The sequence below is a fragment of the Pollicipes pollicipes genome, unplaced genomic scaffold, assembly GCF_011947565.3.
Source record: "Pollicipes pollicipes isolate AB1234 unplaced genomic scaffold, Ppol_2.1 Scaffold_6052;HRSCAF=7182_pilon_pilon_pilon, whole genome shotgun sequence".
Classification (NCBI taxonomy): domain Eukaryota; kingdom Metazoa; phylum Arthropoda; class Thecostraca; order Pollicipedomorpha; family Pollicipedidae; genus Pollicipes; species Pollicipes pollicipes.
In genome coordinates, this window is record NW_023596805.1 from 27,328,824 (window position 1) to 27,353,640 (window position 24,817).

General features: G+C 53.1%; 1 protein-coding gene across 2 annotated transcripts; it reads right to left on the reverse strand.

The window, feature by feature from the left end:
• Positions 1–73: 73 nt before the first annotated feature.
• On the reverse strand, positions 74–23,749 carry LOC119104877 (protein spaetzle 3; the record flags this gene model as incomplete). Of its 2 annotated transcripts, XM_037228610.1 has the most annotated exon segments (5): positions 74–201; positions 3,111–3,201; positions 4,251–4,380; positions 19,252–19,699; positions 23,664–23,749. In XM_037228610.1, coding segments are annotated over 2 exon segments (170 nt in total), but the record flags the coding sequence as incomplete, so codon positions are not given.
• Positions 23,750–24,817: the final 1,068 nt, after the last annotated feature.

Below are 24,817 nucleotides of genomic sequence, written 5' to 3' on the forward strand. Positions count from 1 at the left end.
TGGGAGAAGAGAGAGAAAGGACGAGGGAGAGGCGTCCGGACCCGATCAATAGGACGCCACCGGGCGGACTCACAGGTGTTTGCTGCCCTTGTCGATGACTGGAGGCGCCGCCACAGCCTGGCGGGTCTTCCGCCGGCGTTGCGCCGGTGGCGGCGGCGGCTCCATCGTACTGTTGGTGGTCCTCTTGACGCGGGGTAACGGCTGTAAACGAGGGCGCCGGGTCAGCAGCCGTCTGACCTTGACATGACGTCACGCTGCAGTTTGTGACATCACGTGACATCACGCTGCACGCTGCAGTTTTACCGCCGGCATCGGGCAAGCTGATTAGAAGAGACGTCACGCTGCAGTTTGTACCGCCGGCATCGGGCAAGCTGATTAGAAGAGAAGGCCGACAACAAATCAAATATCCATTAGGGTATTACCTTTACTTTGTGCTTATGGCTGCCGATTGCACAAAAAAGTATGTTGCCGTAACCAAAACAGTGAATGCAATTAACAGAAAACTAAACATCACGATCGAGGCATTTATATGCATTTACTTTCAAGAGCAGTTCATCGTGACACGATTTAATTCAATAAAAAGCACAGAAAACATCTCCCAGACCAACAACGGAGCCCATGCAACAGCGGGGGACACACACATGCGCACATTTGTCCAGCGCGTCAGTCCACAGAAGCCAGAGGTACGCCGTCCAGGCCGCAGCGCGACCGCCCTGCCACCTATCGGCGGGCACTGCTAGCTAAGGCTGGGGTGGCGCGACGTCTGGCGCGAGTGGCAGCCCCGCAGCCAGCGACAGCTCTCTGTCGCCACCACTGGTACCGCCGCTGGTGCACTGCCGCCCCTCCCACAGCAATACCAGTCACCAGCCTTCGTAGCGGTTGGGTAAGAGGATTTGGTCGCCGGCCGTCTGTATCACCGCGCCGTTGCCACTGGAAGACCGCCAACTGCAGTAACTGGACATTGTACTGCATTGTACTGCATTGCAGTAACTGCACTGTACTCTTCACGCGGCCGAGCGCCTGCTGGCGACATGGCTTGGGCGCTTTATTTGCTTCATAAAGCGGAAGGCGCGTTGCTTTATGCTCGTGAGTCCGTTGGCTTTATGCTCGGTTGATGTTGACTGGTTGCGCAGCTCCTCGTCAGTACTGACGCTACTGCGTGACGTCATCTTCGTAGTTCCACCAGCGGCATGGTGCAGGGCCTTCCTTCAAGCTAGGGGCAACAGCACCGGTTGTCACAAGACAGCTGAAGCCATCGATCTAATAGTATGGTACATTGAACAAAGCTCATGTACTGCCGCAAGAATATGCAAATAATAACAATTTTATTAGTCGGAGGCAGCGCTTGTTCAAGTTGCGACAAAAAGCACACCTCAAAGCGTTAGTACACAATTTGGATGCAGAAGATTTCTAAAACATGTAGTGAGCATGTAACGTGTGTATGCATGTTTGTAATATGTAAGCGTGGTGCCGTGAAACACCGAAAACCAATAAAACCTGGGAACATCATAAGTTGCCATCGCAACAGGTGGGATTTAGTGCGTACCACGTGTGTACGTTAGACGAATATGTAGCAAAACCCCGATCGTCCCACAAGGTTTGTTTTTATATCGAAAAAACTGTGGCAGCCTTGAGCAGAGAAAGCCATAAATGTTTGATCGCTGCGTTTAACGGCGGCATACATTGCTCAAAAGCAAATTTTGAGCTCGGTTTTGCCTTAAAGACACACAAATAGCATTAATGGCGTATTCATTTATGAGCGTACAGCCCTCGTTACGGTGAAAGCATTGCTCCCGATTCGTTTGCATTATGTTCTCACGCTATCTTTTTTCTATCACTTTTTAATCATTCACACTACCTCTCGTTTTCACTTTGCCCGCCCGGAATCTTTTTTGCATCGTCCTCAAGCACTATCACGAAACCAACTGAACTGAAAGTGCTTTGATCATTATACATATAGTTGCGCACTACAAACGTTTATTGCCATATGACATTTTGGTCCAAGGGCGTCCAAAGGTTTTCATCAACAACGATTAGTTTTACCACCTTCAAGCCGGTTACCAAACGAAACTTTTCGCTGTTAGTCGCAACACGAGATGGGCGTGGCTTTCACAAAGCAGCGCAGGCGTTACCAGGCTGGCCCGACCCGTGCCGACCCCCTCCCACTCCTCACCTTCTTGGGCGGCTGCTGGAGGGCGAGGGGGGCGGCCGGCACGGGCAACTCGTGTGTCTCCGGGCCGCCGCCAGGTAGCGCCGCGCGCGAGCAGCCCCTCACCCTCCCCGCCGCGCTCATAGGTGCGTCGGCGGCGCGCTCGTCGCTGGTTGGTTGAGCCGGGTGAGCGTTGGGCGACGGTGGCTCCTGATTGGTGGGCAGACGGCCGGGCGGCCGCGGCAGCAGCGGCTGACTGGAGCGTAGGGGTCGCCGCCTGGTGTGAGCCCGGCCAGGGCCGCGGCCGGTGCCGGCCGGCGTGTCCGTGCGGGTGAAGACAAAGGCCAGAGGCCTGGCCCGAACCGGCGAGGCCTTCACTGACGCGACAGCCGCCCGCGTCTTGTTGGGTGGCTTCTCTGTGGTCGGTGGCGTGGAGTCCTCCCTGCCAGGAACTCCCTCCCCGCTCGAGCCCGACGCCGAGCTCGCGTTGCTGGCCGGAGTGTCACCGCTACCCTTTGCGTGCTTTGTGCCGTTACGGAATTCGTCTCCGGGACTCTCAGGCACCCGGAGTGCTCTCAGGGGTGTCCGCACCGCCCTTTGCGGTACTCACCATGGGGTCTGTATCCTGCGGGGACTCCCCGGTCGTGTCTGTGGTGTCAACGCCTACCGCGTTATCCTCGCTGTTTGGGGTCCCCTGGGCCTCTCCCGTCCCTTTCAAAGTTGCATTGCCAGCCCGCTCCGCCACCCCGTCCCCCACGCTGCTCGCTGCGCTGGTGGACGTCTCCGTCGCCGCCTCGAGATCCATCTCTCCCTCCCCGTCCGCGCCCGTCTCGCCCCGTTCGTCCGCGGTCGCCGCCTCGCCGCCCGTTCCCTCTGTCTCGCTCTCCAGCATCGACTCGGGGTGTAGTGACTCGGGAAAGTCGATCGTCTGAAACCTCTGGAGGTCGGGGAAGCGGTCTACCTCTTGGGCGAAGTCTGCCGGCAGCTGGAACTCGCCAAACATTCGCCTTGTCAACGCCTTGTTCTCGTTGATAAACGACGCGATACGGTCCCTGCAACCGAAGGCACAGTCTGCTGGTGAGCACATCGATGCGGTTCCTGTTCCGCAGATAGAATACAAAAGGGGCGATGCGAGAGTGGTTAACGATGTAGATCTCTCAGACACATGCAGGGGCAGACATGACTGACGTAAGGAAGTTTTCAAGTAGCGCGTGGAAGAAAAGGGGTGTCTGCAAAGTCGAGCATTTCTCACAGCGCAAATAAGTATTTCGGTTTACTTCGCTTTTACAACCCAATAACCAACTAACGGTTTCCCACGGGCGCAGGAATCTGAGAATTACGCCCTATGCGTTGGGCCACATCCCGAGACCGCGCCCACCCTTTCTATACGGCGTAAACCCCAGTCGCAGTCACGAATTCTAATACATTTTATCGAGGTTCCGACTCTACGTCCATCAGTTCAGAATATATGCGATAATGAGTCCTACATTTTCCCACTGCTCGTACACTGTGTTTGACATAGCGTCAGAACCGTGGTGCTCTGAGTATGAATTCATCAGACACTTCTACAAGAGGCCTAGACGGTACTACTATACACAGAATACTGAGTCTCATTTCACAGACAGACCTCAAAGCCTAGTGGCTGTCTATCGGGCCATACCGGCAAGTATCGGCTCGACTGCGAAACGCAAGCAAGCTGGCGCGGAGTTCTTTCGCAAGTTGGCACGAAGGTCTTTCGCAACTTGGCACGGAGGTCTTTCGCGCTAAAACTGGCGCGAGAGCTAAGGCTGAGATACATGAAAGTAGCGTTGGTGGCTTTCACGGTGAACCTGAATTATGCCCAAAAGTGTCTGCTATGTGTATGTCAGGGCGCAGGGGTGTCTAAGGGAGGTGAGCTTTCAACGACACAGACGACTGTAGGGGCAGAGGTTGAAGATTTTTCACATGACATGCGGCAAAAGAGTAAAAACTGAGGAATTCTCGCCTAATGCAGATGACGGAGACCGAACCGCTGTTGCGAGCTTTTTCACGCAGCACAGCTAACGGCGAGCGCTGACCCTCGTTCCCCCTGATACGTCGCACATGATACACCGAGCCTCACGTGGGGTATTGGCTGCCGGCGTTCCTGCAGTAGAGCTGGTAGAAGCGTTTGATGCACGGCTAATCCGCGGACGACCTGTTCTCCCCTGGACCGGGTACCCTAGCGCGATGCTCAGGGCCGTCCAGAACAGCTGAGGGCAGAACACAGGCAGTGTGAGCAAACAGGTGGTCTGCAGAGCACTGGGGACAGAACACACACGGAGTGGGAACACACGTGTTCAGGATAGCCGAGTAGAGAACACACACGGCTGTAGCACACAGATGTTTAAGACTGCAGAGGATAGAACACATACGGCTTCAGGTGTTCAGGATAGTCGAGGACAGAACAAACATGGCGTTGGAACACGGGTGTTGAGGAAAGTCGAGGATGGACCACACGCGGCTTCAGTGCACAAACTCAAGGGTGTCAAAATGTCCCGGCATGGTGGATAAAGTCGGCGAAAAAATGAGTATCTTGATCCCGATACTGGCATAAAACCTTGGTATCACGTCACGCTGCTGGCGACAACTTTGTCAGCAGGAATTCGGTCGGCGAAAAAATAAGTTTTACCACTTCTGCACAGATGTTTAGGAAAGCTGAGGACAGGGTACGGGATCTGCACATACTTTATAGCGCGCATCCTTGCAGCGTACTGATCCTTCCCATCAGCCGAGGGGAACAGTGTGGAATGGACATCGACCTAAGTTCAGTTATGTTGCAATGACACTGAAGCATATATATATATATATATATATATATATATATATATATATATATATATATATATATGCAACGACCAGACACGTCACCTCCATGACCGTTCCGGTGTTGATTTATATTTCAAAACCAATTTCTTTACATGGAGATTGTGACATGAACACAGAACTTATATGAGTTAATCTATGAACAACATAACATCATTAGCCCCGACGTCCTACGAGACTAATTGCAAGTGAAACTCATGCATATATTTTCTAAGTGAGTAATATACTGTTTCGGCGGCTTCAAGCTCACGCTTGAGCCGAATAAGCGGAAACCGATGGTGTTCGGTAGGGTATTCTCGCATCTCAACTTTTTCATCGTTACCTACTGATTACTGTTGGGTTAGTTGGCCTCGGTGCGAAAACTGTGTCGCACAGCAGAATAAGTGCCCTGTCCTTCAATGCGCGAAGGCCAAGCCGACTGAGTGTTCCGCTCTGGCTCACAGAACGATCAACAGACATCACCAACCGGCGCCAGCGGGTCGGACTGTCCGCACCAACTCCAAAGGCTGAAATGGAACACCATGTGAACGGACCTCCAGAACTGCGAGCCGATCTGAAGTCGACTTCGTATTGGGTAGATCAAACTGTCTATTGACGCATGCGATTGCTGCGCCTATTATCGATCACCAAGATGGTGGTCTTTGTGGAATCCGGTGTCAATGAAAGTTTCCTAGGGTCGGAACTGAACCCAGGCCTCTGGATGAGGAGCAGCCCGTGCCATCGCTCAGTGGCTTCCGAGCTGCCGGTGACGCGCCTTCAGAAATGGCGACGACCAGGCAGCGACAACGAGGGAGACACGGCGCAGGACAAGCAGGCAGACCCCGCAGCGGACCCTGGCGACAGTGAGACACGGCCGGAGGACAGGCAAACGGACCCTGGAGTGGAACTTGGCGACAGTGAGGCACGGCTCAGGCCAGGCAAACGGACCTCGGAGTGGACCCTGGTGACAGTGAGGCACAGCTGAGGGCAGGCAAACGGACCCCGGAGTGGACCTTGGCCACAGTGAGCCACGGCGCAGGACAAGCAAGCAGACCCCGGAGCAGACCTTGGCGACAGTGAGGCACGGCCGGAGGACAGACAAGGGGGCCCAGAGCGGGCCTTGGCGACAGCCGTGCACGCCCCCCCCCCGGGCTTAATGGCATGGTGCCATCTTCCGCTTAGCTTCCGTGACATCCATGACCTCGAAATCCAGATGAGCGCCATCCTAGTCACATTGTATGAAGTTTGTTAGTTTGTGAAGAATTAGTGTAATGCATGATAAAGAAAGCCTAAGAGCAAACGGTGTACATCGAGGATGTCTTTCTAACCCCCTTAATCAAGTCCCATCTGTGCTTTAGGAAAGAGCTGAGGTTGGAGAACAGGGAATGTTTAATATGGAGACCAACCGGCTTTGAGACAGTACAGGTTGACAGCGTGCAGGAAGGCTACCCAACACGACTTTATCCGTAATTTTGCAGGACAGAGGAAGAAGCGAAACGCCTCTTTAGTTTCTGGGACCTGTGTGCCCCTATGGTTGGGATCCAAATCACGTCAGCCCCTTTTCACACCGGTGGACATACACCTCGGCGAAGGGAAGGCGAACTGGCAACAGTTTCAGTAGGTGCGGCTAGCTCATGACAGCGTTCAAATAGACTCAGGGCACTCAGCCTGTTCGGGTCGCCTCGGAACGCCTCACGCTTTCCGAAAAAAGCGAGAAGCCCGGTTTTGTCCCGGGCACATTACATAGCCTCAAGTATGTGCGGCATGCAACACCGTTTATCAGCAAAGCGAATCTTAATTATATCGAGATAAGAAGGATGTAGCCTACCGGCCGGCTTAAGTCGATTTATCCCTGGGCTGGTTTGGTTATAATCCTTGGCTTAAAATCCTCTTGCAATTCACCTGTATTCGCTTGGACCTTCCCAACTGCAATGCATGATGAGGAAGTTGCATGTTATGCAAATTGGCTATTCACGTACACTAGTGAACAGAAATAAGTAGTTGATTTAGGTGCCAAGTAGCTTGTCTATTGCACCATTACAAGGACCACAGCTAAGTGGCGTTGGTCATAAATTAACTGATATGAATCGATTATTAGGCCTCAGAACGGCTCTCCATGTCTGATACAGACCGAGATTGAATAATTCTACAAAGGGCCTTTTTGCACCAAGGTGATCCACGGCTATAGTGCAGATCATGCGGCTGTACCATTAAGCCCGTCGCCGTTCATTTGGAGGATGTAATGCCCGTTCACTTCCCTTATCAGTCTCACTCTTCATCTCCGAGCCGGCTCAGCCAGAGCTTGCACGCAAAGGACAGCAAGACACAGGTCCACACAGAGCCCAGCATCATAACGGCAGAGCACCCCGCAAGCGTCCACATTGGACTGACCGCCCATGAAAAGTCGCTTTTTGGAACTGTAACTAACAAACAGCCAGGTCCTCACTAGCACCAAGCTGTATGCTGTGGCGCCGAGTGGATGCCGTAACACCAAGTGGATACCTTTAGCACCAAGTGGATGCTGTTAAACTAAGCGCTGGTGCCGAGCAGACGGCATGCACCGCGTGCTTTGGTTCGGGAGCGCGAAGCACTGCCCACTCACTGGCGCTGACACTAGCTGGGCGCGACCTTTCACGGCTGTGCATCTTAGCTCAAAGGCTTACTCGCCAGGCATGACAAAAATGGACAACCAGCCCAGGGATATTCCCCGATTTGTTAAAATGCAACCGTATCAAAAATCATACGGCAGTTTGCTGGAAACGGCACGCAAATGCACCACACTGCTAGATATCTGCTTTCGAGATGGACCATCATTCCCGGTCGGTGTTTTAACAGCCCAGACGATATAATTATCCGGCGGAGAACGTCGCAGCAGGGTAGGGGAAGAACAGTTTTTCGCCGTTTCTCATTGCTTGACGATTCGATAGTTTCAAACCAGAAAAGCAAACACAAGATAATAAAAGGAAACCACCGACGCGTTGCGTTATTAACGGGTGCCCACCGCACGCGGTCCTGGACACGCAGTTAACAGATGACACTTGACAATTCACGTACGATATGGGAGATTACCGTGGTATGAGCGGGTAACAACGGGCCTTGGATGTTGCCACAGCGGGCAGTGTAAAGCAAACCGGGAGTTTACCATGGTGCGACCGAGATGAGTCCTCATGTTGGCGTCTGCTGCCACCCCGAACGCCGCCGGAGTTGAAGGCTTTACTGGAGTTCCGCGCCGGCACCCACTAACCCGGCGCCAGATGCCGTCAACACCGACTCCGACGGCAGATTTCTGACGTCGACACCGACTCCGACGGCAGACTTCTGACGTCGACACCGACACCAGCGGCGGACCCCTGACGTCGACACCGACACCAGCGGCAGACTTCAAACGTCGACACCGACACCAGCGGCAGATCTCTGACGTCGACACCGACACCAGCGGCAGACCTCTGACGTCGTCACCGACACCAGCGGCAGACCTCTGACGCCGTCACCGACACCAGCGGCAGACCTCTGACGTCGACACCGACACCAGCGGCAGATCTCAGGCGGCCTCACAGCTGTGACGGCGGACGGGCCGGACTCGGCAGGCCAGGCACGGCGAGGTGAGTGTGGGGACGGGCCGGCAGAGACTGGCGATGCCGGCCGTCTGGGGCGCCGCCCAGCCGGCCCGGGGTCAGGGCTGGCCGGCCCGCCGGCCGCCGCTCGAGGGAGAGGCTGGGCCCGCTCGCCACGGCCGGATCGGACGGCAAGACGGCGGACCACGGCCGGACCAGACGGCAGGACCACGGACCATGGTCGGACCGAACAGCGGGACGGCGGACCACGACCGGACCACGGACCACGGTCGAACCACGGATTAAGGCCGGACCGGACGGCAAGAACGCGGACCACGGCCGCTGCCAGTAATGCAGGGCTGAGGGGGGGGGGGGGAGGGGGAGACTGAGAGGGCGGACACCGCGGTGGACTCCACCGACACTGTGTCAACTGTGTCAGCACCCAAACCTCCTCACCCGCACTAATGTGTCCCAGCGTCGGGAGATGGTGTTCGTGGTACGGTGGGCCCTGTAGCGGATCATTCACCCGTCACGCACAGTTGTGACGGCCGTCACAGTGACAAGCAACGTACAACGACACCACCTGGGAGTCCGTGACGGACTTCTGTCTCGAAACGGCGATCTCTGTAGCTACGTACACCATCTCTCAAGCTGCATAAGTGGGCCTTCGGCAAAAATTACACCGACATTGCATTCGCCAAGGTGTTCGCGGCCCAAAGAAAAGTGCACCCTCGCCACGTCATCGCAATGACTCATCCACCCCATCCGCCCCATCCGTCCCATCTGACACATCTGACACATCTGACGCATTTGATCGGCTCGCCATTGGGAAACCATGATCTTGTAAGCCGTATCTGAGCAGGTCGCTTGGTTGCATAGCATCGTCTTTGCACCATTCTGAGATGTCTCACGCTGGACGTGTGACCCATTTCACCGCGCCCGCAAAGTGTAGCTGGCCCGGATTTCTGAATGCCGAGGGAAAGCTGTTTTCCATGACATACCGGGAGACAAGGCAGCCGGTTGACTTGAGTATTTTTATTTAAATAAGGAAAGTTCATACAGGCTTATCGGATCACAGCTTGAAATATCAGCAGATATCATAGGAAATGCTCCAAAAATTATATCACTTTTCAGCAAAACAGTTGTTTATGTTCTGCAGTGGTTTGACCTTCACTAAGCAAAAGCATCTATACCCAAGGTGGAAGCGTTTTGTCCACCACTAGGCGACGCCTCTAGTCCTATGATCCATTAGGCGATGGAATCGATCGTAAGCAAATCTGGACGATCGCTCAGCGGAACTGTTACGGGCAAGCCGGCGCATGCTCATAAGGTGCTGAACTACAGCAGAAGAGCGGAACGAAAGACGGCGAATAACTGATATTGCAGTGCTCTATGGCCGTTCGAGCAGAAGCGCAGAATGCTGAAGGACAGTGACGTCACTGTCTCCAAGGCCATTCACTTAGTGCGACAACTGCGCAAACTGATCTACCAGTGTGTGCTGTATCAAGAATATGACCATGACTAAAGCCATGATTTTTATCAATTTTTTGTTGTAGCATGCATTATTTTTCACATACATCTGCAGGCCTTTTGGTGTGCAGATACACACCTCACTCAGCGTGATGGAACAAAAAACCATAAGATAATGAAGTGTATACATTTGTATCCACTTATGAGTATCTAGATGAAGTGATTCACGGTGATTTTGTAATAGCCTTCAGCATTTTTTTTAACCAAAAATTGGTTGACACCAAAAACTGCGGCGCAAGCTATTCAACTATCCTTACATAGCGGACGGTTCTCCGACGAACATCCCACCAAGCGCAGTGTATTAAAATTAATCGACACTACTACGTTGCATAATTACTTGATTGCTGCGTTATGTTAAAGCTAATTGACGCTATTACATTGCATAATAACTTGATTGCTGCGTTACACTGAAGCCTGGTCACGCGAGGCCAAAAATCACGTGCTCTGCCTTCAGAGCCCATCCAAGCGTGGAAACACAAAGTCCTGCACTGTGCCGTACTGATCGAAGTTGTGCCGTATTGAGCAAGGCACGACTCTGGCCGGCCAACGTGGAGAGCTCTCTTCACAAAAAAGGACACCACAAAACCAGACTAGATAGCTGTTTCATATCCATGACGCACCAACTAACTTCACTAGGTTTACAGTACTAGCCCCGCTAATAAAGGGCTTACTCCGCGATCGGCCAGCAGTGCATAGATAATCTTCTGTTAAAGCATGCCAACACGCTATACTTGTTATATCTACAGCTATACAGACAGAGTCCAATAGTCGGTCACCTCCTGTCAAGTCCAAGAGTATTATTTATGTATGTTAAGATGGCGAGGTAAAATACCGGGGTAGACCCAACACATGAAACTCAAATATCTAAAGCAGCACTGTCCTCAGGTTGTTGAAGTGTACAGGTGGCGGCACAAAGATATTTGATGTCTTCTAGTAAATTGCATGGCGTTACGTTGCGGCCGCCGGAGGGCAAGCAGTCGGACATGACCCGCCTGCATACCTTCATTACTGTGTACATCTACTCCAAAGAGACGGGGTTATTTCCATTTTGTACAGCTTATCGCGAAATCAGTTCACCAATGGCCTTTCCAAATTTGAGGAAAATATGCTGTCATGCGCGAAAACTCAGGCCCACGAACACTAAAAACCGGCCTGATATGGAAATACAATGCGCTCTTTTGCCTATGCCCTCATTAAAATATACTTTGCACACCACATATGAGCTTCCATGACAACTTCTATGACAACTGAGTGGTCCCAATTCTACGGAAAGCCTCGGCCGAGCAGGCACATCCCGGGAGACGACCAGCAGCCCTGATCGGTGTCCAGAACTCCGGCCGGGAGGGAGGGGAGTGCCCGGCCGGACACGTGGCGGGTCCGGTGCTGGCGGCGACGGACCCGGGAGGGAGGGGAGTGCCCGGCCGGACGCGTGGCGTGTCCGGTGCTGGCGGCGACGGACGCAGGCGGCGGGCCGAGGAGGGCGCGGCACCACTCAGCGGCACGTGCAGCCGGCCGGTGCCACCCCGGCGCGGCGCGTGCGACGGAAAACCCGGCCCGACCCCGCCCCTCCGGAGCTGGCTGAGTGAGATCGCAGACGTGACCCTGGCTGCAGAGAGCTGGGCGACACGGAGAACCAGATCAACCTGGAGGGCAAACCCTGTGCCTGGTTTGGGGGAGGGGGTTGGGGGAGGGGGTTGTGGGTGGGGGAGGGGGTGGAACGGCCAGCTGCCGCCGAACTGGGAAAACATGAGTGTTTAGCATGAACCTTGTGGCACTGCAGGGAAAGGGACAACTTACAGCTCAATTACGCCCACAGCCGTAGAGAAGTAACACCGCGATTGGTTTAAGCTGACCAATCAACGCCGAACGATCGCTCTGCATTTGCCGGATGGATTCATGAACCACTTAGTCCTGTCAACTATGTTACCCTATACCGCGCATTATCGTATTTCTCTGAGCGCTCAAAGATGGCGCCCTGATCCGGATCGCAGCAATATTGATTTGCATATCAGGACGTCTCAATTGTGCAGAGAACGCCGCACACTGTGAGGAACTAACAAGTGCATTTCAACATCTGCGGTTAAAGCATAAAACAAAAATGGCGTGAAAGTTGACCCTCCCCATGACAGCTGAACCATGTGCAGCGGCATAATGAGGCGGTCAGGGCATTCCGCCCATCCATTTGTACGTTACGATAGAGATATTTCGATATTTCTACAATGATTGCAAGAGCTCTTGCAAGCATTGTAGAAAGCTAACCGATGGATGCGCTTTAGTAACGTGTATAGCTATTGAACTATTAACAATACCTAGTTTTAGTTTACGTCCTGCTTGCGCAAACGCAACCAGTGTTCGAGAGCATAATTTCGTGCAAGACAGCGGAAGATAGCCCCATTTGTAGTTGTTCCTTTCGTCATAGTTTAGCAACACATGCCGCTGCCGATGATGTGGTTAGTGTGGTCGGTAGGGAGGGGCCACCAGCGCGGGGCGCGTTCGACAAACATCGCACAGCTTAACCAGCGCCGGCCGGCAGGGAATGGCTTGCGTGTGTAGCCAGGTACGTGACCCAGCCCTCCCCCCCTCTCCCATCACCGGTCGGCCAGCAGGGGCTTACCAGTGTGACCAGACACGTGACCCTGTCTCCTCCTTCCTACCGCCGGCCGGCCGGCAGGGATGGTCTGTGAGGTCAGACATGTGACCCCGTATCGCCGGCCGGCCGGCAGGGGCTGGCCTGTGTGGCCAGGCACGTGACCTGTCCTCCCTGCCCCCCCCCCCCCCTCCATCGCCGACCAACCGGCAGGGTCTAGCCTGTGTGGCCAGACACGTGACCCAGCCCCGCCCCCTTCCAACGCCGACCAGCCGGCAGGGCCTAGCCTGTGTGGCCAGACACGTGACCCAGCCGCTTCCCCCTATCGTCGGTCGGCCGGCAGGGGCTGACCCGTGTGGCCAGACATGTGGTCCAGCCCCTCCTCCCTATCGCCGGTCGGCCGGCAGGGGCTGGCCTATGTGGCCAGAAACGTGACCCAGCCCCTCCCCCTATCGCCGGTCGGCCGGCAGGAGCTGGCCTGTGTGGCCAGACACGTGCCTGGCGCCGGGAGACTGCGATCGTTCCCACGGCTTCACAAGGTCGCTGCCAGCCCGCCGGCGGCTCCTCCAGCGCGCCGACGCCGTTCGCGGGTCAAGAGCGCCACACGGTTCCCCCCTTTGACGTCACGACCGACTCTGTGACGTCACTGGAACGGCGGCTGACGTCACTGGAGAGCAGGGCCTCCAAGGGGGCAGCCAGGGCAGGCGGCTCGGAGTCGGTGGCCGTGGGAACCACGCGACCTGACCCGACCCGAGACTGCTTTACGAGGGGCGGGGGTACCGGAGCAGCCAGCAGATGGGCCGTGGCGCGCGGCACTTGGTAGTGTGAGCTGATCTCTCTCATGGCGAATGTGTACGGGGGCCCAGGCATGGGAGGTGCTGGCTGGTACCAACGCTGAGAGTGCGCCATAACGTGACCTCATAGCTTAACCCCACATCAATGTGTTGCTCCGAGAGACGGCACGATTGGCCGTGACGTCACTCGCACAGTGAGACGTGATGCAAGCCGGCTACGAGCCTGACCGGCGAACCAGCCGATAGAGGTGGGACACAGGCAGGGCGTCCCATACGGCCGGCAGGGGCGGGGTTCAGGCAGTGACGGGACGCAGGCAGGAGGCGCCTTCCATGCAGCCGGCAGGGGCGGGGTTCAGGAAGCGGGCGCCTGCCTCCCAGGCAGCTGGCAGGTGCGGGACACAGGCAGTGGCGGGACACAGGCAGAAGCGGAGTTCAGGCAGGGGCGGGCACAATCAGCGGGCGCCATCCACATAGCGGCAGCGGCGGGGGTCAGGGGATTTGTTTTTGTTTTGCCTGAGGACAGGCGGGGCGGGATTCTGGCGGGGACGCCTTCGATACAGCGCGACATCAGTCATGTTACATTTCAAAGTTGCTGGAGAGACGTGTTCCCCAAAAACCCCTGATCTGGGGCGCCGCCCCGGCTAGGGCGCTGTCGTAGTCAGCGAAGTAGAGGCTGCCGCCACCCGAGCGGAGCGCGACAGCAGGACGGCGGCCGGTGGGCAGCCGGACCGCTACCCTGCCACACGCCTAGCTGAGCAGAGGTGCCGGCGGAGGGGAAGGCTCGCTGAACCGCTGCATCGTGCGACCAAGGCCAGAGCATCGCCGCCGCGCGGTGCAGCCGCCGAACTACCGCACTGGTCTATCGTGATGTTTTAGTATCTACCATGAAGCCATGCGAAGTGCTGCCCTTCGTTTACAGCAAAGCATTTAATCGCGTCCCGTTGCAAGCCCCACATTTACCAGACTGCACTCGCTATGCACCATTGTTCACTTAACGTCCCTCGGGCTGCGTTTATGTTTCTTCATGCAGCATTGCTTGATGCATCTTTCCATTTTTCCATTTCCAGTATCCATGTAACCCTCTCCATTATGTGGTTCTCTGTCTTCATTCTCACAACTTAGTCCTCATTTCTAGCTCTCGATCGCCATTGTTTCGACCATTTCCATCAGTCCCGATACCTGACTTTTCGTTTATCAGTCTTTATTGCTCAGTGTCTCGAGTTCTTATTACTGGGCAACCGGCCTTATATCCCCATTCTCTCGTTTCCATTTGATAATCCTCTGTTATGTGGACACGGAGATCGCGAGTCCACGCCTCGCCTGTGGCCCAATGATCGCTATGCACGGCTTCGGCGGTACAAAAGCCACGATCAGAACTATGACAAAATGTATGGATTCATTCGCCTTTTGTTTTGTTTGGCTTAGTTTGGCTGCCCCGCCTGCTAGGATTTTAGCGCAGTGGAATACGAGTGAAAGAAAGAGGGGACAGGGGACCATGAATCTCCCATTTGTCGCGACCGTTCAGCATTTCCCTAGCATGTATTCGGACACAGTCAACTTCATTAATAGTTGGCTCTACTTCTTGAAACGTGTATGTCTTTGTGAAACGGCTCTTTTGGTATGTATGGAGCAGGACAACATAAATGTGATATCTTTAATAATGCGGTTGCACTAAGACGCTATGCTCTATGCAGCACACCTATGCGCTATACGATTTAGTAGCCAGGAGCCACGGGATAGCCTTTCGCTATTCCATGGTTCCCGTGCATAACTCAGCACAACCGTTTTATGTGTGACACAAGGAGATAATTCGCAAGGTGCCCATGATCGCCAGCCATGATAACCAGCCATGATGACCAGCCATGATGACCAGACATGATGATCAGGCATGACGACCAGCCATGATGACCGCGCCATGTAGTGCAGTAAAGTCAGGTCGGAGAGCTCAAAGGGGAAATGTTTCTCTTCCTGGGCGGTAAAACGATCATGAAACCGGAGGTGCATTTGTGCGACGGATGCAGTGCTCTGAATATATCAGCTCATTCAAGTTTTCCGTTTTGCTGTGCTAAAATCACGCCCATCATCTCAATATAAAACAGCTGAATAAAGAAACCCACGGCCGTTTCGGAATAAGAAATTCGTCGTTGAATTTAACATGTCAAGGCCTATCTGGATGCATTGTGAAGACGCAAGTCATTGGCTCCAGCACCGACATGGTGAGTTGTTGGGCTAACCCCATCATGCGGCCAGAGTCGTCGGGCTTTCGCAAATCGCTCAGCTGACATTTCGTTACAACAGCGTCCGATAGCGATGCAGGTCACCACTGACCACTCCGGCGCTGCGTCCCAACGGCACATGACCGACTGCCCGGGGCTGACATCTGCCGGTAAAGAACAGCATTAGTGTACCCGGAATGCAGCAATGCTTCCATCAAACGTTAAGAAAACGTATTTGGGACCGCTTAAAGCATAATGCATCGATCTGCCGATAAATTCGAAGTCGTTACGTGTTTTGGCTTTCACTTAACCCTTAAACAAACCAGTGGGGTGTCGGGGAAAAATCACGTCCCCAATGTATTTAATGTGTAGAGAAGTACCTACCTGTTACTTTGTATACTTCGCAGTGCATTAACTGTCGAAATTGTTTGTTTCTCTTCATAACGTTTTCCCATGACGTAAACTGATAGGGGTTCGATACGACAGGACTATTGCAGGTTTGCGATGCGACCTACCCTGTCATTTCTTGATTAAGAATGAGAGAATCTCACGTAAAACGCAGTGGATTGGCGTCGAGGTTCTCTCGCAATTGTCAAAAAGTTGCATGTAGTTACTTGCTAGGTCAATAAATGTTCCCATTATGGCAGACCAACGGTGAAATTTTCCTGATAATCACACTATTCCAGATCGGCAAGCCAGATTCGAAACGATGCCACATAGCAGCATTTAACACGCAAGGATGCGTTTTTGTTTAATTCTGAACGCTTAAAAGAGTGGCTTTCTGTGCTTTGAACATACTTTTATGTGGCAGTGGCGGCCCACCACGCGCGATTGGCAGATTTGTCCGTTGCCGCCGGCATCCTGCGCCTGCCGTGCATCGTCGTGCAGTGTTTTTTTTAGAGATTTAATCCGAACCCCTTGAATGGATGGATTTCTGAGACCAGGGCTAACGCTAAGCCGTGCTCGCTATGGGAGCCCTGATCCCTACCATCCGATCCCGCAATTCCAGGCAACGGTATAATTTAAAACGAAAGTTTAACGTGCCACAGTGTTCGGCACGATCCGTCCTGCCCTCTGACGTCAACTGACCTTTGGCGCGGCCGCTGCCACCGGCCGCAGGCCATACCTGTCAAGGACAAATAGCGAGCACCTAAAACGATTCGAATTAACCCCGCCACGGTTGGGTAAACCGGAATGGCCAACTAACCAACTGAGCCACCGGGATGGAGTGTGCCTGAGAAGAACTTGGTACTCGGAAACTAGACAAGCTAGAGATACATATTTTGTGTCAAAACACGCGCAATGAATGTCCTATAAACTTTCGGGAACTTACGTACGATTACACGACATACTGGAAAGTTATCTCCTGAAAACGTTAGGGGTGAGAGGGGTTGTTCCGCTCTCCCCTCCCATCAGGGCAAGGGGTAAGGTAAATCATTCCTTATGAGCGATTTCCCAGAATAAGTCAGGAATGATAATACAAAAACGTTAGGGGTGGGAGGGGTTGTTTTGCACTCCCCTCCCCCATCAGGGCAAGGGTTAGGGTAAATCATTCCTTATGAGCGATCTCCCAGAAGAAGTCGGGATTGATAAGACAAAAACGCATCAAAACGGCTAATGGATGATATCGGATGGGTCGTTGGATCAGTCACATGCCTAGGCGGCCCTTGTAGCCGGCTTCTGACGAAAGGACTTCAGTTGTCAAGCGAGACCACTGACAGCGAAGCCAGCCAATGCCGTTCCAAACGGAAGAAGCTGGACTATCGAATCCGATGTACAACAACGACTAGCGTAAATAGCGGCGGTACAATTGCCACTTGCGTAAATAGCGGCGGTACAACAGCCACTAGTGTAAACAGTGGTCGCACAACAGCCACTAGCAAAAATAAGAGCGACATAACAGCCACTAGCGAAAAAAAAACACGACACAACAGCCACCAGAGTAAATAGCGGCGGCACAATTAGCGGAAAAAGTCACCGGCTTAGCCGAGGGTGCTTCAGGCCAAACTCTGCCCGGCCTAGAGCCCGCCTAGATGTCCAGCTCCTTCGCATAGTATGGATGAGATCGCCCAAAGCAGGCGTCAGTTGCAATGGGATTCTCCCATGTCAATGGCGAGGTCATCATGGAGGATGCAGGGTCTCTCCCCGGACTATAGGCGGGCGAGGCAGGCGCACGTCCCACACACCCAAAGGCAAAAGCGATTCGGCGATTGGCGTCATGAGACTGGCCTCCCAGTTTCGCATGGAAGGATATTTATGCGCCAGCCGTTAGCGAAAACGGCAAGCATATCAACTGGGAGTGACAGGTTTCTCTTTTCCGGAAGAAAGCTAGGTGAGCCTTTCATGTGGCTCTCCACTGAGGATATGTTTTTGGCATCGCCAGGGGCCAGATTGCGCCCACAGACTGTCGGACGGGGTGTCCGTCGGAACGTCTGTCCAGATCGCCCTTTCAAACTGTTTGACAGTGTCTGCCGGACAGTCTGCCCAAATTATATCCTACAGACTGTCTGGCAGTGTCTGTCGGACAGTCTCTTTAGACTGCACCCCCAGACTGTCTGACGGTGTCTGTCGGACCGTCTGTCCATATCGTGCTTTCAAACTGTCTGACAGTGTCTATCGGACAGTCTGTTCAGACTGCACCCTCAGACTGTCTGACAGTGTCTGTCGGACCGTCTGTCCACATTGTGCCTACAGACTGTCTGACAGTGTCTGCCGGACACTACAGACTGTCTGACAGTGTCTTTTGGAAGCCCTGTACCGGTGACATCGGTGCTCACAACACGGCAAACTGTTCACCACATGCACCGAGCCACTCCATTAAGCAATTAAGCACCGCTGAACATGCTTGTTCACTCGGAGCAGTCGATGTGCCGCTGAAAAAAAACACTTTAAATGTAACTCGGGGGGCTTGTGGTTCGTTCCGCACATCATAGCCACACAAAGACGTGGGTCCGCACACCAGACTCGCACAAGGACATGAGTCTGCACACCAGACCGACATAAAGACATGGCTCAACACACCAGGCCCGTGTAGAGGCATGGCTCCGCATACCATGGCTGTATAAACACATGGGTCAGAAGACTAAACCCGCACAGAGGCATGGGTCTGCATACCAGACTCGCACGGAGCCATGGATGGAGAATACAGCGCACCCGGCTGTGACGGCTCGAAGCATAACATTTCATCCGGCAGACGTGATTTGACCAATTTCGGATTGTTAACAGCCCCACGCGAGACTTTTACTGTGTGACTTTTTCGGGGTCATGCACTGATGAGAGGCTACCGACAGAGGAAGGGTCAAAGTAGAAAGTCAGAGGACGTGGTGGTGGTGGAGGCGCAAACGCTTCCTTAACCGATGCCTTCTCTAGTCACCACACGGTTTGCCTTTCCCACGTGCAGTGGAGGAGGCGCCAGTGGCCACCCACCCCCCCCCCCCCGCGCCACCATGCTCATGGGATGCAACATGTCGGCGGATGGCTGCCGGTAAACTGTGGGGCCGCCGCCCAGGCGGCTGGCCCCGCGTCCCCAGCTCTGACGGCGACGCACCCGTGCTGACCGCGCCGTCCACATGAACGGGAGCGAGCGGCAGACGCTTACCGGGACCTGGACCGTGGTACCGTTCCGCACGGTCGGGTACGAGTACAGCGGTACTACCGGGCTTCCGTTCCGGTTCGCCACGACTGGGCCGCGCGCCGCCTGCTGCTTCCCTCTCCGGCCGCTAGTTCGCGCCACCGTCCGGTCGCCATAGCGCGGGGCGCGGAAGGCGCGCTGGTTCGCGTCGCTGCCGCCAGGTGGTGGCGACTGGACAAAGTTCTGCACCTGGCCGTGCGGCAGGCTGGCGCTGGGGTACTGGTCGGCGTAGTTGGCGTTGCCGCTGTAGGGGTACGGCTGGTACTGGCTGTTGAGGTTGGCAAGCTGGCCTAGCTGCGCTGTGTTCGTGGCCATGGCGCCGTCAGTGCCGCGGCGTCTGCGCTCCTTGATCGCGTCAGTCGTTGCCACCGGTGGTACGACGCCAGGCGGAGGGACTTCACAGAGCAATCTCCGGCTGGAGAACAGGCCGGTCAGGCTCCGGTCGACTGAGAAGCCGTGCGCGGCTGATAGAGAGTTTCACAGAGGTCACCGTCGCTGCCCTCAGCACATTGGCCGTGTTCAACGCGCGAGAAAGAACAAACTGAAAGCTCCAAGCGTAGAATCGATGGAGCATTCCATCAGAGACGAGTTTCGTCGAAGGAGCTTTTCTGGATAGTTTTGCTAGGTTATGTGCAAAATAGTTTGGATGAGTGTGCTTGCGAGTTTTGCACAAACATGTCCCAGGCAAACAGGCCATATTTATTTTAAGCAAGTGATATCTGCTGAAAATATATTTAACGCCACAGACGGCAAAGCCTCATAATGTGCGCGAATGTTCATCGCCTGTAAAATTTTCCATCCGGGTCGACTTTGTCGCCTCGGCTGTACAGATTGTGGAACGTAACTCCCCCAGTGGCTGGGAAAAAAGGCCCAGCACGAATCAGAGCTACGAATGAATGTGATGTTTGACCTTCGAGCCCTTCGCATGACAGCACATATTACCTTGGGGTTATCAAATCACGTCAATTAACAACAGCATGTAAATGTGAGCATTGGCACGACTTCCAGATGAGGAGTGGTATCTTGGCTCGTTTGACTCGCATAACTAAGGACATCATGACGCTTACATAGAAATATTAGGTCATCACTACTGACGCAACAAACGTATGTAGGGGAGGGGTGTATGTATGCAGATGGCTCAACTACCCATCTGCAGTGAAATGAGAGATATATGAATACAGGAAGGAGCACTTCTAATTAGGCCCACAGCAACTATGGCCGCTGCGGCTTGCAGAGCACTCTTGACGAAGGGAATCTGGTTCGTAGTTGATGTACTGTATTGAAGCGCAATTTTTACAGTTTTCGTGACAGAAAACGCGACGGTGCTACTGAGAAACAATTTTGCGTCTCAGCACCTAATACGTCGATCACAAATTACCATAATTAGCTTCAAATCTCATTATCAAATAATGCAAACACAGTTTGAAATGGAGCTTGAATCTATATGTCTAGGGTCAATTGTATCTAGAAATCGATATCACAATCTACGCGTAAAATGAAGAGCCATGATACCTAGCAAACCTTCTTTTCCAGCACCAGCTATCAAACAGCGGTCGTGACCAGTGCCGCACGAACGACAGCCTGTATTTTACTTTAAAATTTTAAAGCCAATGAGCTTTTGATCCGGCTATTTCGGATTTAAACATGATAAACAAAACCGCGTAAGTATGGAACTTCAGGCACGTGATGCTGATCGAGCGAAAGCAAAGGTCCGTGTAAACCGCAACCAGTGCGATCCCGCATGAGCACTGCTAAGGGTTTAACATGCGCCTTTCCTATTTAACAACCCGACATCCACTCAAATATTTGAACGCTTGAAAAGTTCATCGGGTGAGCGCGATGCTCAGCATAGATATTCTCTGGTCGCCCACTGCCTTTACTCTGTCATTACCCCGCTCACATTACAACAGACAGGTCAACGATGATTAATATCTGCTATTTCCGATGCCTCGAAGGAGTGAAAGTTTCTGATGAGATAATAGAGCATGCATTGTAACTAATTGCGATCACGTGCCATGGTACAAGACATTGATATTGCGCTGTCTTCAGCTAGTAATTGTTCTCAAATACTGAAGCCTTCGGCAGTATAAAGCGAAAGGAAGGAAACGAGGTAAATGGGCAGCATGCAGTTTTAGAATACGCTCTATTTCCCATATCCTCAATTACTGATGAATTCTACGTGGGACATATTATAAATATATATTTATATTTTATATTTCAGTCATAACACACTTGCCGAAACTCGGCCATATATGGATGACCACAGTACTCTCGACGAAGTCTGTATGTATGTGTACAAAGGAAGGTGATATACATATATATATATATATATATATATATATATATGTATGTATGCATATATATATATGCATATATATAAACATATACATAGATCTATGTATATACGTATATATGTATATATTGATGTTGCTATTTCGGACATAAGCCTTTGCCGAAACTGGCCCATAAAAGGTTGAGCGAGGTTTGTACTCTTTCGGAGAAGGCTTGATATATATATATATATATATATATATATATATATATATGGTATGTATGGATGTTTAGTACAAACCTCGCTCAACCTTTTATGGGCCAGTTTCGGCAAAGGCTTATGTCCGAAATAGCAACATCAATATATACATATATACGTATATACATAGATCTATGTAATATATATATATTAATATATATATATATATATATATATATCTATATATATATATATATATATATTATGTGTGTGTGGTGTGTGTGTGTGGTGTGTGTGTGTGTGTGTGTGTGTGTGTGTGTGTGTATCACCTTGTTTTTATTCAACAACGAGAAACAAGGTCAATATAACTGCTCTCATGTATATGCAATGTTAATTACAGCCAAACTAAACAATGTATGATGTTTTGGGTGAGTTCAGATCCAGGCATTAACCTGGGTTGACTGCGCCCGACAAAACAACCAGAGTACTTGCTTCAAACTTTTTTACTGATCGCCATGGAAGTGCTCTTAAAAGGACTCAGGAAACTCCGAGGAGCGATATGCATTTATATTGCAAACAAATTCCACACTCCGTTCTGCGGAGTTCAAAAATGCTGAGAATGAAAGTAGATTATGGACACGCGTGGTCCCGCAAAGTACGCCAAGGCATGCCACCGAACGCGAACGTGAAGTTGTTTGAGACCCGAACACCGCAGCTGCATGCGGACTGGGAAGGAAAACATCAAGTTTTAACTCGCGATTTCATCGCTTTTGATGTTTTCCTTGTTCTAGTCTGGCCTCTGACAATGTCTGCCTGGCTCTTACTATTCTCTTCCGATAATGATCATGACAAGTGCCGAATTTAGCGTCTTCTGTTAACATTGTGCCGATGTCTGCTCCGTACGTCTTGCCACTTCCTCAGCACATGATCAAGGTTGAGATGTTATGTTGGCAGCCCAAAGACGAAGTCAAAGCAAGAGCTGGAGGCAAGGGGAGCGTTTCGAGGCTCTGCACACTTGCAGCAGCTGACGACTACGAACTTTAAACTCTCCCTGTGCACCGCACGCAGGTCCGGGGTTAATACAACAGTCACATTTCAATGTCTACTGCCCACCGTACAGGTAAACCAGGCCTTTTTATGAAAATCATTGAGTGGGGGATACCCAAGCGATATGACCAATCCCAAATATGAATTCATGTACCCCCGTCTCTAGACGCCGCCTCCAATTCAAACCTTTCCTTGAATTAGAGTCACTTTATGAAGAACTAGCCTTCGAATGAAGAACGACAGACAGATGTGACGAGTTGGCCGGAGTATACGCCGGGGCTATACCAACCTAGCGTGCCGATCACAAATCAACATAATGTAGTTGATTTGTGATCGGCATGCTAGGTTGTGTGAATAACAGCTATTCGGGGTTAGAATGGCTGTGAGTGGAGGAAGCGGGAATTTGTTCGTGCGCGGGGCATCTTCCCGCCGCACTTCGCATGTTCAAAGAGCCTTGAAGCCCTTATGAGGCTCCGCCATGCAAGTTGGAGCATTCCTCTGGGCAAAGTATGATAGGTAGCCTCGTGATCTATACCTTGCTATTGTGTTGCGGGCCGTTTCTTTCCTTCAAAAGTATGCAAAAGTCGTTTTAACCAGCTAAAGCATGAATGGTCTCTTTGTTTTTTGGGCAGGATGCGTAACAGTGGAAGTTTTCCAGCGCCCAAACAGTTTATCCCTAGACCGTCGGAGCGATCTGCTTTACGTTAGCGATGCTCTGAAAGCCATCCATCTCACAGCCGGCTGACGTCAAAACCGGGCTGACCAGGCCACGGCACGAGCCACGCCATCCCCACGGCATGTCTCCCATAACGCCGAACCGGTACCTCTGTGAAACTCTCTATCTGGCGGGGGCGCGTCTCACCCTGCGCGAGCTCTCTCACTGTGTCGCAAGTGTCAGCGGCCGGCGCCGTCGTCAGCGGGCGCGCCCGACTCCACAGCGGCTCGGGCCTAATCCAGGAGCAGCGCCGCCTCGTCACCGCACCGCACCACAGCCGCGCGCGCGCACTCTGGCCACTGCCGTCCGCCGTCTGCGACTGATCGGCCGCTGCCGCCGCCCGCCGCCGCCGCCGCCAGTGCCACACCGACACGTGACCGACCTGACCTGCGGCGGGGGAGTGCGACAGCCGCCACCGACACCGAGCTACTGCCGGTCGGCGCCGGCCAGCCGCCGGCCGCCACTCCGGCGGACGAAGGTTATGTCCAGTCGGCCACACCCGGCGCCCCGGCCAGCTGGCGCTGGCCGCCACGGCGCAGGGCTGGCTAACCGCCGATGTCGATCACGCCCGCCGCGGACGCCACCCCGGTCACGTGGCAAGGGTGGCCAGGTCACGTGGCCAGCACGCGAGCGCCACTGCTGACGGAGAGCCGTCGCTCTTTACAGTGAGATGAGGGTAGGACTCGTCGACACGCCTACTTCCGGTTCGACAGTGAGCAGCGTTTGATATCCGCCAGGCATGGGATGGACAGAAATCCAGACAGAAATCCAGAGTTCACCAGTCCACAGCAAAGCCATACCTCCCGCCTCAGAAACCTGTACTTGCGACAGCACCGCCCATGTCGTCGCACGCCTGCTGCTGCTGTGGGGAGAAGAGAGTTATCTACCGCCGCGCAAGGACATCGGGATGATACGGTGGTTTATAACCCCGGTTAGTCGAGTAATGACGTGGCGATGTGGGACAGGGAGCCAACCACAACGCCACTGCTTACAGCTCGATAACGCTACACCCATCTAGATGGTCATTAATCGCTCCAGATACAGAGGCAGGTGGAGAGAGATCAGTACAGCTATTCCTCGCCGGTGTAAGACCGGCGCTTTGGCCGCTGGAAACGGCTTGTGCCTGAATTTATCGTTCCGAGATACTGTCGTAGCCTACTTGTTACCACGTGACGTCAGCGTAATGCTGCAACGCCGCAGTTTTGCATAACTATGACGTAACAATACCGCAGCTCGCGAGTGCCGTAACGTTACGCTCATCTGCAACGACAGAAGCATACCATTGTTCCACCCGATACGTT